Source organism: Podarcis filfolensis (genome assembly GCF_964270895.1).
Source record: "Podarcis filfolensis genome assembly, chromosome: 2".
Lineage (NCBI taxonomy): Eukaryota > Metazoa > Chordata > Lepidosauria > Squamata > Lacertidae > Podarcis > Podarcis filfolensis.
In genome coordinates this window covers 70,947,496-70,961,597 of record NC_139605.1, presented here as the reverse complement: position 1 = coordinate 70,961,597, position 14,102 = coordinate 70,947,496, and the positions used below count along the sequence as shown (strand labels likewise).

Below are 14,102 nucleotides of genomic sequence, written 5' to 3'. Positions count from 1 at the left end.
GTCTCGGCGGCTGCCCCCAGTCACCAGTCTAGCTGCCGCATTCTGGATTAGTTGTAGTTTCCGAGTCACCTTCAAAGGTAGCCCCACGTAGAGTGCATTGCAGTAGTCCAAGCGGGAGATAACCAGAGCATGCACCACTCTGGCGAGACAGTCCACAGGCAGATAGGGTCTCAGCCTACGTACCAGATGGAGCTGGTAAACAGCTGCCCTGGACACAGATTTGACCTGTGCCTCCATGGACAGCTGTGAGTCCAAAATGACTCCCAGGCTGCGCACCTGGTCCTTCAGGGGCACAGTTACCCCATTCAGGACCAGGGAATCCTCCACACCTGCCCGCCTCCTGTCCCCCAAAAACAGTACTTCTGTCTTGTCAGGATTCAACCTCAATCTGTTAGCTGCCATCCATCCTCCAACCGCTTCCAGACACTCACACAGGACCTTCACCGCCCTCACTGGTTCTGATTTAAAAGAGAGGTAGAGCTGGGTATCATCCGCATACTGATGAACACCCAGCCCAAACCTCCTGATGATCTCTCCCAGCGGCTGCATGTAAATGTTGAAAAGCATGGGGGAGAGGACAGAACCCTGAGGCACCCCACAAGTGAGAGCCCAGGGGTCTGAACACTCATCCCCCCCCACCACTTTCTGAACACGGCCCAGGAGGAAGGAGCGGAACCACTGTATAACACAACTCTGTGTTACAGGGTTCTTGTAAGGAACAGAGGGGGAAAATGTATGTGAAGTTCTTTGATTCCTCACAAATGCTTTGTAGATGCTTAGTGATTATTTATTATTTTGCTTTTGTATTATCTATCTTTACACCTTGTGTCTTCTATTTTCTTTTGGCCTGGGTGTCTGAGACGATGTATCCCAAAAACCCAAGCTTCAGGAAATAGAAGAACTTTACCACATATTCAGCAATTAGACTTCCTGTGGCAATGATAAATCATGTCCACAGTTTCCATCTTTTCATTTCAATCCACAAACCCACCATGACATGGAAGATCTTTGCCAGCAGACTGCAGAGGGAAGTGAATGAATATCTTGGCAGGTTGAGAGTGAGAGAGCGAGTGAGCACTGAATGTTGAATTTATGGTGATGTTGGGTTAATGAGAAACTAACATAATGGGGAGTATGCTCTCACAACAGGGATATGCTCCTTGAGAAATCATGACCGACACATACAAGAGCATGATATAGAATCTTAGTCCTGTTCTGTCAACAAAAAAAGTCAATGTAATCATTACATTGTAATGTTGAGTTCTTCGGTGAAGACCTTCTCCACCTACCCTACCAGGTAATGGGACGTTGACTAGGATTTGTCCTGTCCTGCAGTTCTAATATCCTGTATCTCCACCTGCACCCCAAAGCTTTTCATAATCACGCCTGCAATATAAAAGTACCCCTGTGGTGAATTAGACCCACTGTTACCTTCTCAGTGGTGTTCCTGGATGTGTCTGGCTTCACCAGAATGGATGGTGGAGCAGATGCAGGTGGCTTTAGAGATGATTCATTTTTTGTAGGCAATTCCTTGGTGTCCAATATTACTGAGCTACACACAGAAGGAGCTCGGCTATTCCCGCTTCGGGGCACTAATATGAATGAAGAATCATGGGAGGAATTCGGCCTGGCTCCCATGTCAGCCGTGCTAATCCCTCGGGGCAGAGAGGAGATATGTTGATATGTTGGAGATTGCTGCACTCGTGTTTGGGTGGCAGGAGTTCGCCTGAGGGAGTTGACAAATGGAATAAGAGCTCCTGGTTGCAAAGGTTTCTGTAAAGATCCATCTGGGGAGGCAGAATTCAAGAAGAGATGAGGATTAAAAGATGATAATAACCCCATTTGCAGCTCATTTTTGAAATTTTATATAAAAAGGGTGGGCCAAAATTGCTGAATTGCAGTACTTAGCTGAATTTTAGTCCTCAGGCTTGTTGGAAGTCACTCCAAATACTTTTAGAGTTTTAAGGGTAGACAGAAAATTGCAAGGGAGCTATAATACACTGGGAAAGCACATGCTCTGTATGCAGGAAGTTTTAGGCGTGTTCCTTTATATCGCCAGTTAAAAGAACCTCAGGTACTAGGGTGGGGAAAGTCTCCTTCCTGAGAATGTGGAGAGCACCTGCCTGCCACTTAGACGGGATAATGCTGAACCAGATAGACCAGGTGGTCTCCAGCCTGGAGGCACACTTGGAAATTTTGGAAACTGCCACGGGCACTACAAGATGACCCTTGTGGTCCCTTCCAATTATACAATTCTGAGACTCTATGAAAATTCCCACTTCTTCTCACAGAAGAAAAATGAACAGTGCTTAGAACTTCCTCTCAAAAATGCAGAACACTGCACCAAAAGCAAGCAATTCCTAACCCCTTTGTGCCCAAACCCCAAATTTAAAAACAAAAACAAAAACCGAGAGGGATCTAGGGCCTTGGTGGGTGCTGGGAGGGGGGATGTCCAAGGGCACCATGGGGTACAAGGATGCCATGCTGGGGACCCCAGAGATGGACCAAGGGCTTGACTTGGTATGAAGTGGTGCCATCTATTTGGTCTTCACTAACTTATTAATGGGACATCTAAATTATTCAACTGCTGACTGAAATTTACTAAAAAAGCTGGTTGTATTTGGTGTCCCACAGCTTTTTTTTTTGTAATACTTGCAATTGCTCAACCAGTTTCTGTAGTTAAAAATGCTTCCTCTGTAAACCTGCTCTCTTTCCTTCTACCTTTTTTGGAAGCTTGCTACTTTTATTTTCTGGTCCTTCACCAGCAGGTAGAGGGTGTTTAACAAGTGAAGTTTCCCGCAATCACTTTAATCCCTCTGACAGAAAAATCTTCATCTACTAAATTTCCTACTTTCCTTATACAGCTAAAGTAACAGAAACAGGGCCAGTAAAAATACGGCAACCTATTTGGTCTCCACCATGTACATTTGATACAAAGTCCTTGTCTTTGCTTTCAGAGATCTCCATGACTGTGATCGTAACCCATTTCCCATCCTTTTCCACATTATAATCCTGAATATGGCCTCCAATTCTTATCATCATTCGTCACCCCAAAATCTGCTCCTTTAAAAGAGTTCACACATTTGCCTCCTTTTCTGTCCTATCTTCCTGGAGCAGCTTCCTAGAGCACCCATCACTTTCTTCCATTACTGCCTCAAAATGCACCTCCTGTGCATTTTGGTGAAGCCTTGGATTTAAACCCTTCCTTCAGACTCTGGTTGAAATATAAGCCCAAATATGTGTCTTATATATTTGCTCACATCCACCCCCTTCATGTTTTTCCCCATGGACATGGCTTTTAACCTATGTCAATCTGTAGGAATGAACGTGAACTCTTTGTCATCTTCCCCACCCCATTTTTTCAATTTGTTTTCATTATTAAAGACACCATTTATTTCATAATCAATTCATAGAAATCCACTTGTAGATTTCACATTGGCTTCACTGCCCTTGTTTCATGGCGGCATTATTTCCTTTATTTTTAAAAATTGGTTTTAGGCAGGAGATCTGTTTTCAGTGGCTGTTCTCATCAGTTGCCACTTTATTGATTCACAGTGCACCACACCTTGTAGTGTTCTGCAGCGCCCTGTTAAGGAAACACATACAGAAAGATTCCCCACAATCGTGGTCACTACTCCTCCCAAATGCCCACATTCATGACACCCAGGGCATTGTGGGTAAATAACAAAGCTGCTGCTAGCACTGCTGACACTGCTGGAGATATATACGCAAGACCTGGCCACACATCCCACTGAATATTCATACAACTAGGCATGAATACAAATGGGAATCCCGAATGCCTTCCATTCCTCTGTGTATTCATTTCGGAACAAAGGGAAAGTGAACTGAATGGGCCCTCATTTGTTCTGAAACAAGTGCACACCTCTATTACTCTTTAAAGCACCACATGCAATGATGGTGCTATATAAATAATAATAGTTCTGTTGCCACTGAAACCCACCTGTGGGCCATTAAACAATTCAAATATCAACATTTATATTTTGGACAGCTATAATCAACACTGCTCTGTAAAAACCTTGGTGAACTCCATATTACAACTACATATTTGTAAATTTGCTGCCAACACTTCTACTTTACCCCGGCAATCCCAGCTTTTCTTAATGGGAAAAAGTAAACAAAGACCCCAAATATCCAATGAGATACACAGAGATTTAGCTCTGTATCAGGAAATTTTTAATGTCTGATGTTTTACATTTTTTCATGTGTTTGTCTCTAGCTCTGGTTAGTATATCCATGCCTTTGGCAAGGCAAGCTTTCAGCCCAGCTGTATGCATGCAACCAGCTCTTCAGGAGGCTTAGCCTAACATTTCTGCTTATTGCATCAGCCCCGAGTTTCAATGAGCTAATTAAAGGCTTCTAGTCATCTCTCAGCCACTTGGGAACAGGTTCATATGTCTCTCTCTCACCAGGACTTACTCTTCCTACTGCTGCCACGTCCTCTCCTCTGCGGAGTTGTGTGCCCTGAGGTGCTTGGCACAGAGACATTCCTCACAGGTGAGGCCAAAGATGCGGGCATGAAGGCAGATTTCATAGGTCTGCTTTGCCTTGGGCCATTCTCTGAGATGCTTCCCTGGGAGGAAAGTGAGGAAGTGGATAATGTCCAAGTTGCATAGAGGGAAGGCATCCGTGAATCAGGGAAGCTTGAGGACTTCCTGGTTGTTTAGGAGAGTCAAATGGGAGGGGGAGAGAGAGAGAGAGAAACAGATAATTAGGGAGCAAATGCAGCTGCACAATTCAAATCCAGGAGTTTTGTTACCTAGTTAGAAAAAGAAGGGCAAAGTGGGAAATCCGATCAGCAAGCATTTGTAAATTCTGAAATATCCTTCCACTTTAATCTTTCTCCAGAATCCCCCCCCGCCCCGCTGTGCAGGAATTTCACAATAATTATATTAATGACAGAGACTATGTTCCAACAAAACAACAACAGCAAAATAATCATCACCATACCATCTTTTAATGATATAGACCATGCAATATGGCACATAACTAATGGGCATTTGCATTACATTTCAGAATGTTAAAGAATATACCTCACAATTACTTATTACTCTGGTTCAAATCTGCAGCACAAATGTTTCTGTGGTGTGAGAAAATTTGAATGTGTACAAGAAACCTCCTGGTGCTTGTATGCTAGTGCTAAGAATAAATCCTCAGAAAAGGGTGATCTTTCATTGTTAGCTGATAACATACTGCCCGAGGTTGCCTCTAGCCTGTTAGTATTTTGAGAGAGGGATTCAAACACACACTCTGAAAATTTAAGTTATGGCAGTTGGAGCAGATTAATGTGCTTTGTTGCCCTAGTGCAAAGTCCTTTCAAAAATTGACTTTTAGTGGTTAGGAAAGTGATGGGGAAATGCACTGAAAGTGTGGAACGGACAAATGATTAACGGGAAGACACAAGCAAATCAGGATGAATGCTCACTGTCGTATAGCTTCCCCAAAACAAATCAGAACAAATGCTCAATAAAGACCAGACATGCCCTAACCTCCATAAAAGCTTTGTGCAAGGATGAACGCTCAAAGAACAGGTTGTTTGGAGGAGCCCACACCCAAATGTTTTTTGCCCTTGAGACGGCTGTAATGTGCACAAATGTTTACAATCTGTGGTTGTGTACAGTGTCCTTTTTCATAATTGTACATGTAAAAAAAAAAAGGTTACTGGATTGCAGGTATGGGGCGATGGTGGCACAACAGGTGGAGGTGACAGTCTCCTCCATTGCTGTTTCTGATGTTGGCAGGTATTTAGCCAACAGTAAAAAATGGGTGGGTGGCGGGGTGACCAAATAATGGACATTTTTGTGCACTAATGTTTCAGAGAGCAAAGTAAATAACTTTGAAGTAAAAAAATGAGGAGTTGGGAGAAAGCAGTGAAGGTAATAAGTATGTGCAAACGTATCAAGAGTTAATTTCATCTTTTCTAGTTTGCATAGAGGGGTGAGCAGGAGAGCAGCTGCAGGATTTATTTTGTCTATCAAAATTTAAGACAGCAGGGAAGCAGATATAAAATGTGAGCTCTTGGTGGATTCAAGCTACTCTAATCTTTTTCTCAGGGAAGAGACCAGCGCACCACTAAAGATCAAATTAGCCGTGGTGAAATTATCTTGCTTCATTTTATAAACTGCTGCTTTTCTGTTTTGCTGTTCACAGTTTATGGTGGTGAAAAACAACAACCTGCGCTGCTTAATAGGCAAAAAATGACGGGCTGTGATCTCCCAATTCTTCTTAACTGCCTGAGTTAAATTCAGATGGACCGATTGATGAAGCACCAAGAAGGGCAGCGATCCTGAAGGAAATATCTGAGGGAGGTTTTGTGCTCTTTGCAACTTGTGGTTCCATTTCTCAAGCAATGCCCCCCCCTTCCCCAAAGTGTGTTGCTGTCACTTCTGATTATTTCTTTCTGCATCTGCTTTCCCTGACGAGGCCACATAGCACTTTCACCTAAATCTGTTAAATTGCTGAGAAGGCCATCAATCTTCCACCTTGAGCAGGGTGCTTAAATAACCTTCCTAAGTGCTCCTAATTTGCTCAGGAGAAACTGAGCCATGGAGAAGTGTTTGTGCCAACTCTTCTGAGAGAGGGGCCGGCTGGGGGAAAGGCAGCAACTTCTGTCACTCCTTTGTTACCTTCCCGTCGTTGTTCTGTGCTCTGGAAAAAAATGATTTATGATTTAATAATGGGGCAGCGATTCATCAAAATAACCCAGGCATCCATTTATTATGAGGTGATTTCCAAAGGAAGACACACAATAGCAGGCCTTTAAATTGGTGTTCATGATGGAGGCACTTTATGAAGCTGCTTCCGAAGTCTCTGGGCTCTGCTTTTGATTGTTTGTTTGGTTTTATCAGTGAAGCAGGGCCATGGTGTTTTCAGAGGCCATATCCTGGAGAAATGAGCCAGAGAGATGAAGAATACTCACTGGTTCATTTCAATGTGAAGGAGTTTAGTGGATAGCAGAAGGGATAATTCTAGGCCCAAAGTAGCTGTGGTGCCTCCAATTTAAACAGAGCAATTTCATGTGGTGAAATATAAGCAGGGGAAGAAATGAGTAAAAGTGTGTCCTCAGTAAAAGCAATAACATGGATAGTTAGGTTTCTACTAGGGCATTCCATATCTCTGACAAAAGACTAAAACTTGGCATTTTTCATTCAGTTTTCCTGTACTTCATATTGGGTTGCTCAGTTTTTACGTTTGCGGTTGAGATGATCACAATCAACTTAAGCTACACTGTGCCTAAGAAAGACAAATAGTTTTCTTGAACTTAAAGCAAGATGTGGAAAGAGTTGAGACCCATATGAACTAACTCTGTATTCAGCATCGTGGTTGACAGTGCAATCCTACACATGTCTACTCAGCTGTAATTTCCACTGAGTTCAAAGGGATTTACTCCTAGGCAAGTGAATATAGGATTATGGCCTGAGATGCACTGGCCAAATGACTCGGCTTGTCCTTCCTTTCCTTTCCTTTGTTTCTACTGCCCATTTTGTCAGGCACAAAATATGACAAGGCCCCAAGTAAGTCCATAGAGCTTTTGTTTTCTTTTGTTCTGTGAAGCTACAGATCTCCTTATGTAGGTTTGCCATATTTCAAAAAGTGAAAATCCAGACACAAAAGCTGTTAAGATTCCCACCCCCTCCCAGACATTTTAACCAAATTTGAAAATTCTGCCTAGACGCCATTTTGGAAAGACGAATCCAGGCTATGTCCTGGGAATTCTGGATGTATGGCAGCCCTATCATACGTTTTTCACCATTGTGAAACCCTGCATTTATGTTTACTTGCACTTCTCACCCACCCTTCCTGCTGTTCCCCTACATTAACCCCCTAGAGCATTCCCTTCCCATCTCATGCAGCGATAAAGCTCCCTTTTCATCTTCCCAACCCCATTTCCGAAGCCGCTTCTATTCTGCACCTCCACTTTGCATCCCTGTTTTCACCTTCAGCCCCATGTCTCCTTGCCTCTCCTTTTGTGCAACCCTCCCTCCTTGCACACAGACCTCTACCATGGTGACCTCCTTGTCTTGTAACTACCAAGCACCCTTTCCACCTAGTGCTTCTGTCCTGGAGAGTAACGTTCCTTTCACATTGCATTACCTATTGCATTGTAGAACTGTGGCTTTATTATTATTATTATTATTAGTAGTAGTAGTAGTAGTAGTAGTAGTAGTAGCAGCAGCAGCAGTATGAAGTTCCAGATTCAATGTACAGGGGTACCTTGGGTTAAGTACTTAATTCGTTCTGGAGGTCCGTTCTTAACCTGAAACTGTTCTTAACCTGAAGCACCACTTTAGCTAATGGGGCCTCCTGCTGCCGCCGTGCCACCGGAGCACGATTTCTGTTCTCATCCTGAAGCAAAGTTCTTAACCTGAAGCACTATTTCTGGGTTAGCGGAGTCTGTAACCTGAAGCGTATGTAACCTGAATCGTATGTAACCCGAGGTACCACTGTAATTATTCGGAACAGGTATTTCATTAACAAGCAAAACACCCATATAGGTGCAACCTCAATCAACTGAACTCAACATCCTCTAACTGACAAGATAACCGACAGGCTTGCTCTGAAGAGTCTATTCACCATAAAGATACAAGTAACCTATGTCACCACTGTAAGTCCACAAAGAGAGAAGGGATTCCAAACTTCAGCTAAGGTGCTGGGAAGATCAGTTGCAGAATATGCCTTATAGGCTACAGGTAAGCATCAGTTTCTAGGGGGATGAGAGGCATGGAGTGGGGAACACACCCAAAGATTCCTGCATTCTCCTAACTAGGCTCTTGAAAACCTGAACAACAAAACCTGACTTGTAGCAATAGAAATTACTGTTTGTTTTTTAAATATGCATGGAAAAAATAAATGTTTTGCTTTGTTTTGTCACCTGCTTTTTATGTTTCAGTCTTGGAGCAGGGCAATAATGACATAAAATACTACTAATAATAATATACAGGATAATGAAAACATTATACAAAAATTACAGGCTCTATAAAAACAAGTCCAACAAATAACATTTAAACAATGAAGAACTCCATAATAAAACAACAAAAAATAATGAAATGACAACTCCCCTCGTCTTACTTGACTGACCCTCAAACAGGTAGGAAATTGTACTGCATTTAGCAGTTTCTAGTGATTTCAGACAGAACTGCCTTTATTATGAAGAGGAAATCTTTCAAAGACTGGATGAGACTTGTAAGGTGAATCACAGCAGAAGCAGGCTAAAGTCCACTGTGGATTTTAACTCAGTATATACCCCCCCCCCCAGAATACTTTTTTAAAACACACACACATCAATATTCTCCATTAAAATTGCACTTTTCTAACTTGATTCACAGCCTGCATTTGACTAGATTTCTACATGTCATCTACTTCCTTGGAGTAACTTCAACAACTCACTTTTATGATGGCATTGGCCTCTTCTACTCTCTCACTTCAGAGTAAGGGAGGTACTCAGTGTAGGCCTATTGAGCATAATGATCTGGCTGAGTCATATTCATTCATTTCATTGGATCTCCTCTGAGTAAAACTTAGTTTTACCATAGCAGTTTGGTGTGCGTGAGAGAGAGCCATGCTGGTTTGTTATGATTACATATGAAAATGGAGTTAGTTGATCTGGGGAGTTGTTCATCTTTGCACATATTCTGCCTGTACTGTCATCTATCTATCACTGTCTATTTGTTATAGGTGCTGCTGGAAGCTAGAACAATCCACAATTAATTTGTCAGGAGTCCAACCTGCTGAAGAGGAGCCATTCCTAAATAATTACATCATGGAATTGTCTGCCCTCTTTAAGCAACAATGTTATTTCTTACGGCCGGCATTTCTATAGTCTAACTCAGCCTGGTGCCCTCAATAAGTTTGGTACTCCAACCCCTATCAGTCACAGCCAGTGGTAGTCCTAAACTTCTGGTGGGCACCAAGTTGGAGAAGGCTGGTCTAAGTCATGGTATCTCTTATTCTATCTGACTCAATCAACATTGTTTAGATAAATGTTTTGCTAATTTGTTTCTGGTGACAAGAAGACGCGTGCTTCCGTCAGTGGTAATTAAGCAGTAATGGTAATGAACTTCAAAGGTAACTTCACTATCCAAATATAAACTTCCTCAGAACATGGAGGCTCAGTTTGGATAGGTATCATGATTAATAGCTGTGTATCTTGTTGCTGGTAAGGAGGATGCAGGAGGACACAAACAAGCTGCATCTTAATTCACCCTTTGCTTTTTCACAGTTTCTGACTCTTTCCTCTTTCCCCTCTATTTATTATTATCTTCACTTGCCCCTTCCTCTCATTTTTTCTTCTGGGAGCCTCTATGGACCAGTATCTGAAGGACAGACTGGAAAGGGACTACAACTATAGGGATATGACTTTCATCTTCCACAATTTTTTATCCAACACTATTTTAAAGCTTATGTGCATTACTGTTCGTTGACACATGGCATGTGAAACATCCTTGCTTTTGTCTAACCTGAACCTCCGGTTGGCAGCAGCGTAGCTGCCCGGTGCGGCGCGCGCATCCTGCAGCCAGGGGTGGGGCAAGCTGCTCATGGGGGTGGGGCGCACTGTGTGGAGCCTCTCTGCTACCTCCCCCTCAGCTGTAGGGCCGCTGAGGGAGAGGCAGTGGGCAGATGCAAGCCCCACGCTGCCGGTTTAGGCAGTGTCGAGCCTGCAGGTGCCCAAGCCACCACGTCACTCCCAGGAGAGACATGTGGCTCGGGCACGCTGCAGGTCCTGCAGTAAGTGCCGGCCCCCGCAGTGTGGTACCCAGTGCCAGCCGCGTTTTGTTACATTAGTTGACTGAGCTAAAAAGTTTTGTGAGCCCAATTTTTTTAAATATAAAACCCCCCCTCAGTTTGATGAAACGGTTGGTCAGTTTCATGAAGTGACCAAGGCCTCCAGGAGATGTTCTAGAAAGAGGCATGGTGACTGGGAGCTGCTCATCCCATTCCTCATTACTTGGTGGTTGATTTTATGGCTTTAACCATTTTTCTATTCGGCTTCCTTCTGTGCTAACTGTTGGAGAAGATACACAAGACCCTTCTTTCACATTGAATATAAAAGTGAGTTCTCATTAGCATAAACACAATGGTAGATATTTTTAGCTTCCTGATGACTCATCTGAAATATCCCCTGGATGCAGGGGAGCCGACTTGGGCTCTGGGTTATGGGAGCCCAATGCATGTGATGTCATGATGCCACGTGTGCCCCCCAGCCTCAGAACCTGACTTCCGGTGGCACCCAGAGCCCCCTATAGTTGGTGCCCTTGCCTGGATGGACTAATAAATATGCTGCATTGTAAAAAGGTCAACTTCAAATGTAAAGAAGAAGTCTGCCCTGTGGGTCAGTTTGTGTGGCCAATATGGCAGCTCTTACAGATTCAGTGGATGCTGGCAATAACACTAATGCTAGGAATAACCATGAATTTATTTTTCAGACATAGGTAAAACTCCCATACAGTTCATATGATTACTTGCAAAACAGATGAAATAAGGGGTATTGTGCCATAAAGTGTCACTGATGATTCATACTAACTCTTGGATGAACATCTCATTCTGTTCTCTGGGCTTTAGCTGTGTTATCTTAACAGAAACAAAATTAGCCCTAGCATTGATTCATCACTGAGCCACTACAAAGCTGTTTTGTGCTAGGTCAATTAACAAATTGTTATAATAAATTTAGAATTTTGCTTAGAATTTTTGTACTTTAGAGTTTCTAAAATGTGTGTGGGCAGATCTACAGCCCTATTCCCGTCATTATCCAGTCATGTTGAGCCAAATAAAATTCAATTTGGGCTGCAGAAGTCCACATTGACACTTTTTTTGGTGTTACAGTGGTACCTCGGGTTAAGAACTTAATTCGTACTGGAGGTCCGTTTTTAACCTGCAACTGTTCTTAACCTGAGGTACCACTTTAGCTAACGGGGCCTCCCCGCTGCCTCCGCCCTGCCAGAGCACGATTTCTGTTCTCATCCTGAAACAAAGTTCTTAACCCGAGGTACTATTTCTGGGTTAGCGGAGTCTGTAACCTGAAGCGTCTGTAACCCGAGGTACCACTGTACTCACATATCTCCCTCTACCCCCATTGGCAATATATAAAAAGCATAAACCAAACCTGAAAAGTGGAGCGACGTAATTGCTGGGGAAGATTCCAACCTTTCCTGTAACCAGCGACATTCCTTTTAGCCAGCCTTCATGGTATTTTCCCAAAACACGGATACCTTCTCCTTTTTGCAACTCTAGTTCGTCTGGACTGTGAGCTGTGTAGGAGTGCAGAGCAACACACCTGGTGAAACAGAATGAATTAAAGAGTGACGCTACGTACTCGGAAGAGGCAGTTCCATTTATGCAATGCGACGAGGCTATGACACAACTACCTGCTCCAAAACCACGCTGGGATCTGTGGCTGTGACTTCTGCCAAACCAAAAGCACCGTGTCTGAGCCCTCTTCAAACAACGCTTCTGCTACACAATGCAAGAATGTCCCAATAGCTCCTGAATAAGACTGAGGGAAGGCAACTCATCAAGAATGCTGAATGGATGGGTAAAAAATGTACAGGGCAGGGCACTCCCAAATGGGCTGGGTTAATGTGCTCCGTACCAAAGCAATAAAGTCAGGATTCAGAAATGCACTCAGATGCATGAGTGGAGGAAGAGACGAACACCAGCCCAAACAAGAGGTGTGGTGAACAACACAAAAGTCATGCCCACACCACACATTTAAGACACACAACTTCCCTCAAGAAATCCTGAGAATTCTAGTTGGCCAAGAGTGCTAGGAAGTCTCACTCTGTCATGGGTAAACTACAGATCCCAGGATTCTTGGGGGGGAAATGTGTGCTTTTAATGTATGGTGTGGATGTGATCAAAGGAAAGATATGTAGCTGAGTATAAAACAGCTATGTAATTAGTTGGCAAGAACAGAATTCCTTTCAAAACCTTTAGCAGTAGGACAGCCTTCGCCCACCTGGAATCCTCCAGATGTTCTGGACTTCAACTTCCATCAGCCCCAAATGGCACATACTGGGAAGGCTGCAGCAGGGAGGTTACACCTAATGATTCAGCACCAGTTTTTTGGTCCTCAGGTCTGTTGCCTGGGTACCTCCCTCCTGTCACATGACATTTCAGTAGCTAACCACCCAAAACTCACCCCCACCCCAGATATGTCATGGACATTCAGTACAGCATGAGACTCTTAATCTCAGGGTCGTGTGTTCAAGCCCCATGTTGTGCAAAAATTTTCTGCATTGCAGGGGATTGGACTAGATGACCCTCGCGGTCCCTTTTCAACCCCACGGTTCTATGATTCTTCAGGTTCTGCAACTCAAAAGCGATCACATTTACTAATGGGTCTCATAATTCTGGGAGCTGAATTTTAAACCGATCTTCTTGCCCATGCTAAGTGTTTTGTATGCCCATGTGGGGTTCTCAGAAGCCAGTTTAAATTTCAGATTAACTTGAAAGAAGTATCTCTGTAAAAAGAGTTGTCTCAATTTTAGCTGGTGCTTGTGGGACGGTAACCCCACAAGGGCTTCTTCTTCATCCTCTTTTCTGTATTCGTTTACTCCTGTGAGCGGGTGGGGATGGGGGACTGGCAGCATGTGGCATGGTTGCTAGGCAACAACATCTCCGGGCCCTAGCCAAAGGCCCTACCCACCTAATGAATAAGGACTTAGTTTTACGTACATATTCACCGGCAGGTGTTGCTGTAAATGAGGCAGGGTGACAATGGCTGTCGGCTGCCCCAGGGGCCCAGGGGCCGAGTAATAGGAAGTGCTGACCTGTAAACAAGAATAAAAGAATCCAAATGAGCGCCTTTATTATATTCTCCCTTCAAAGGAAGTGTGCCTGAACACCAAGAACCCACAAGCCACAGGCCTCGAGGCAAAGCAGTGCATCCTGTTAAATGGAAGAATCCTGATTCACTCTGCTGTCTCTGCGGTCAAATGTCTTAATGGGGCTTTTAAATTTTTAGTCACTGATGGAGCAACGAACACGTTCAACTGGTTGGCTTGTTTTCTCATGTCTGGGATGATGAGGATTAGGCGGTCATCCCTGAGAGACTTGAAATGTGGCTTCCCTCAAGGTTCCAGTCTGTC

At 43.6% G+C, this 14,102-nt stretch overlaps 1 protein-coding gene across 4 annotated transcripts in view; it reads right to left on the bottom strand.

Moving 5' to 3' along the window:
- Positions 1-14,102, bottom strand: part of SH3RF2 (SH3 domain containing ring finger 2) — an 81,711-nt gene that overhangs the window by 3,352 nt on the left and 64,257 nt on the right. For all 4 annotated transcript variants that reach the window (XM_083600227.1, XM_083600228.1, XM_083600225.1 and 1 more), the window contains 4 exons: positions 13,690-13,784; positions 12,119-12,289; positions 4,438-4,673; positions 1,432-1,787 (listed from right to left, as the gene is read on the bottom strand). In XM_083600227.1, coding sequence (XP_083456353.1) covers positions 1,432-1,787; positions 4,438-4,673; positions 12,119-12,289; positions 13,690-13,784 — 858 coding nt within the window. The remainder of the gene's footprint in view (positions 1-1,431; positions 1,788-4,437; positions 4,674-12,118; positions 12,290-13,689; positions 13,785-14,102) is intronic.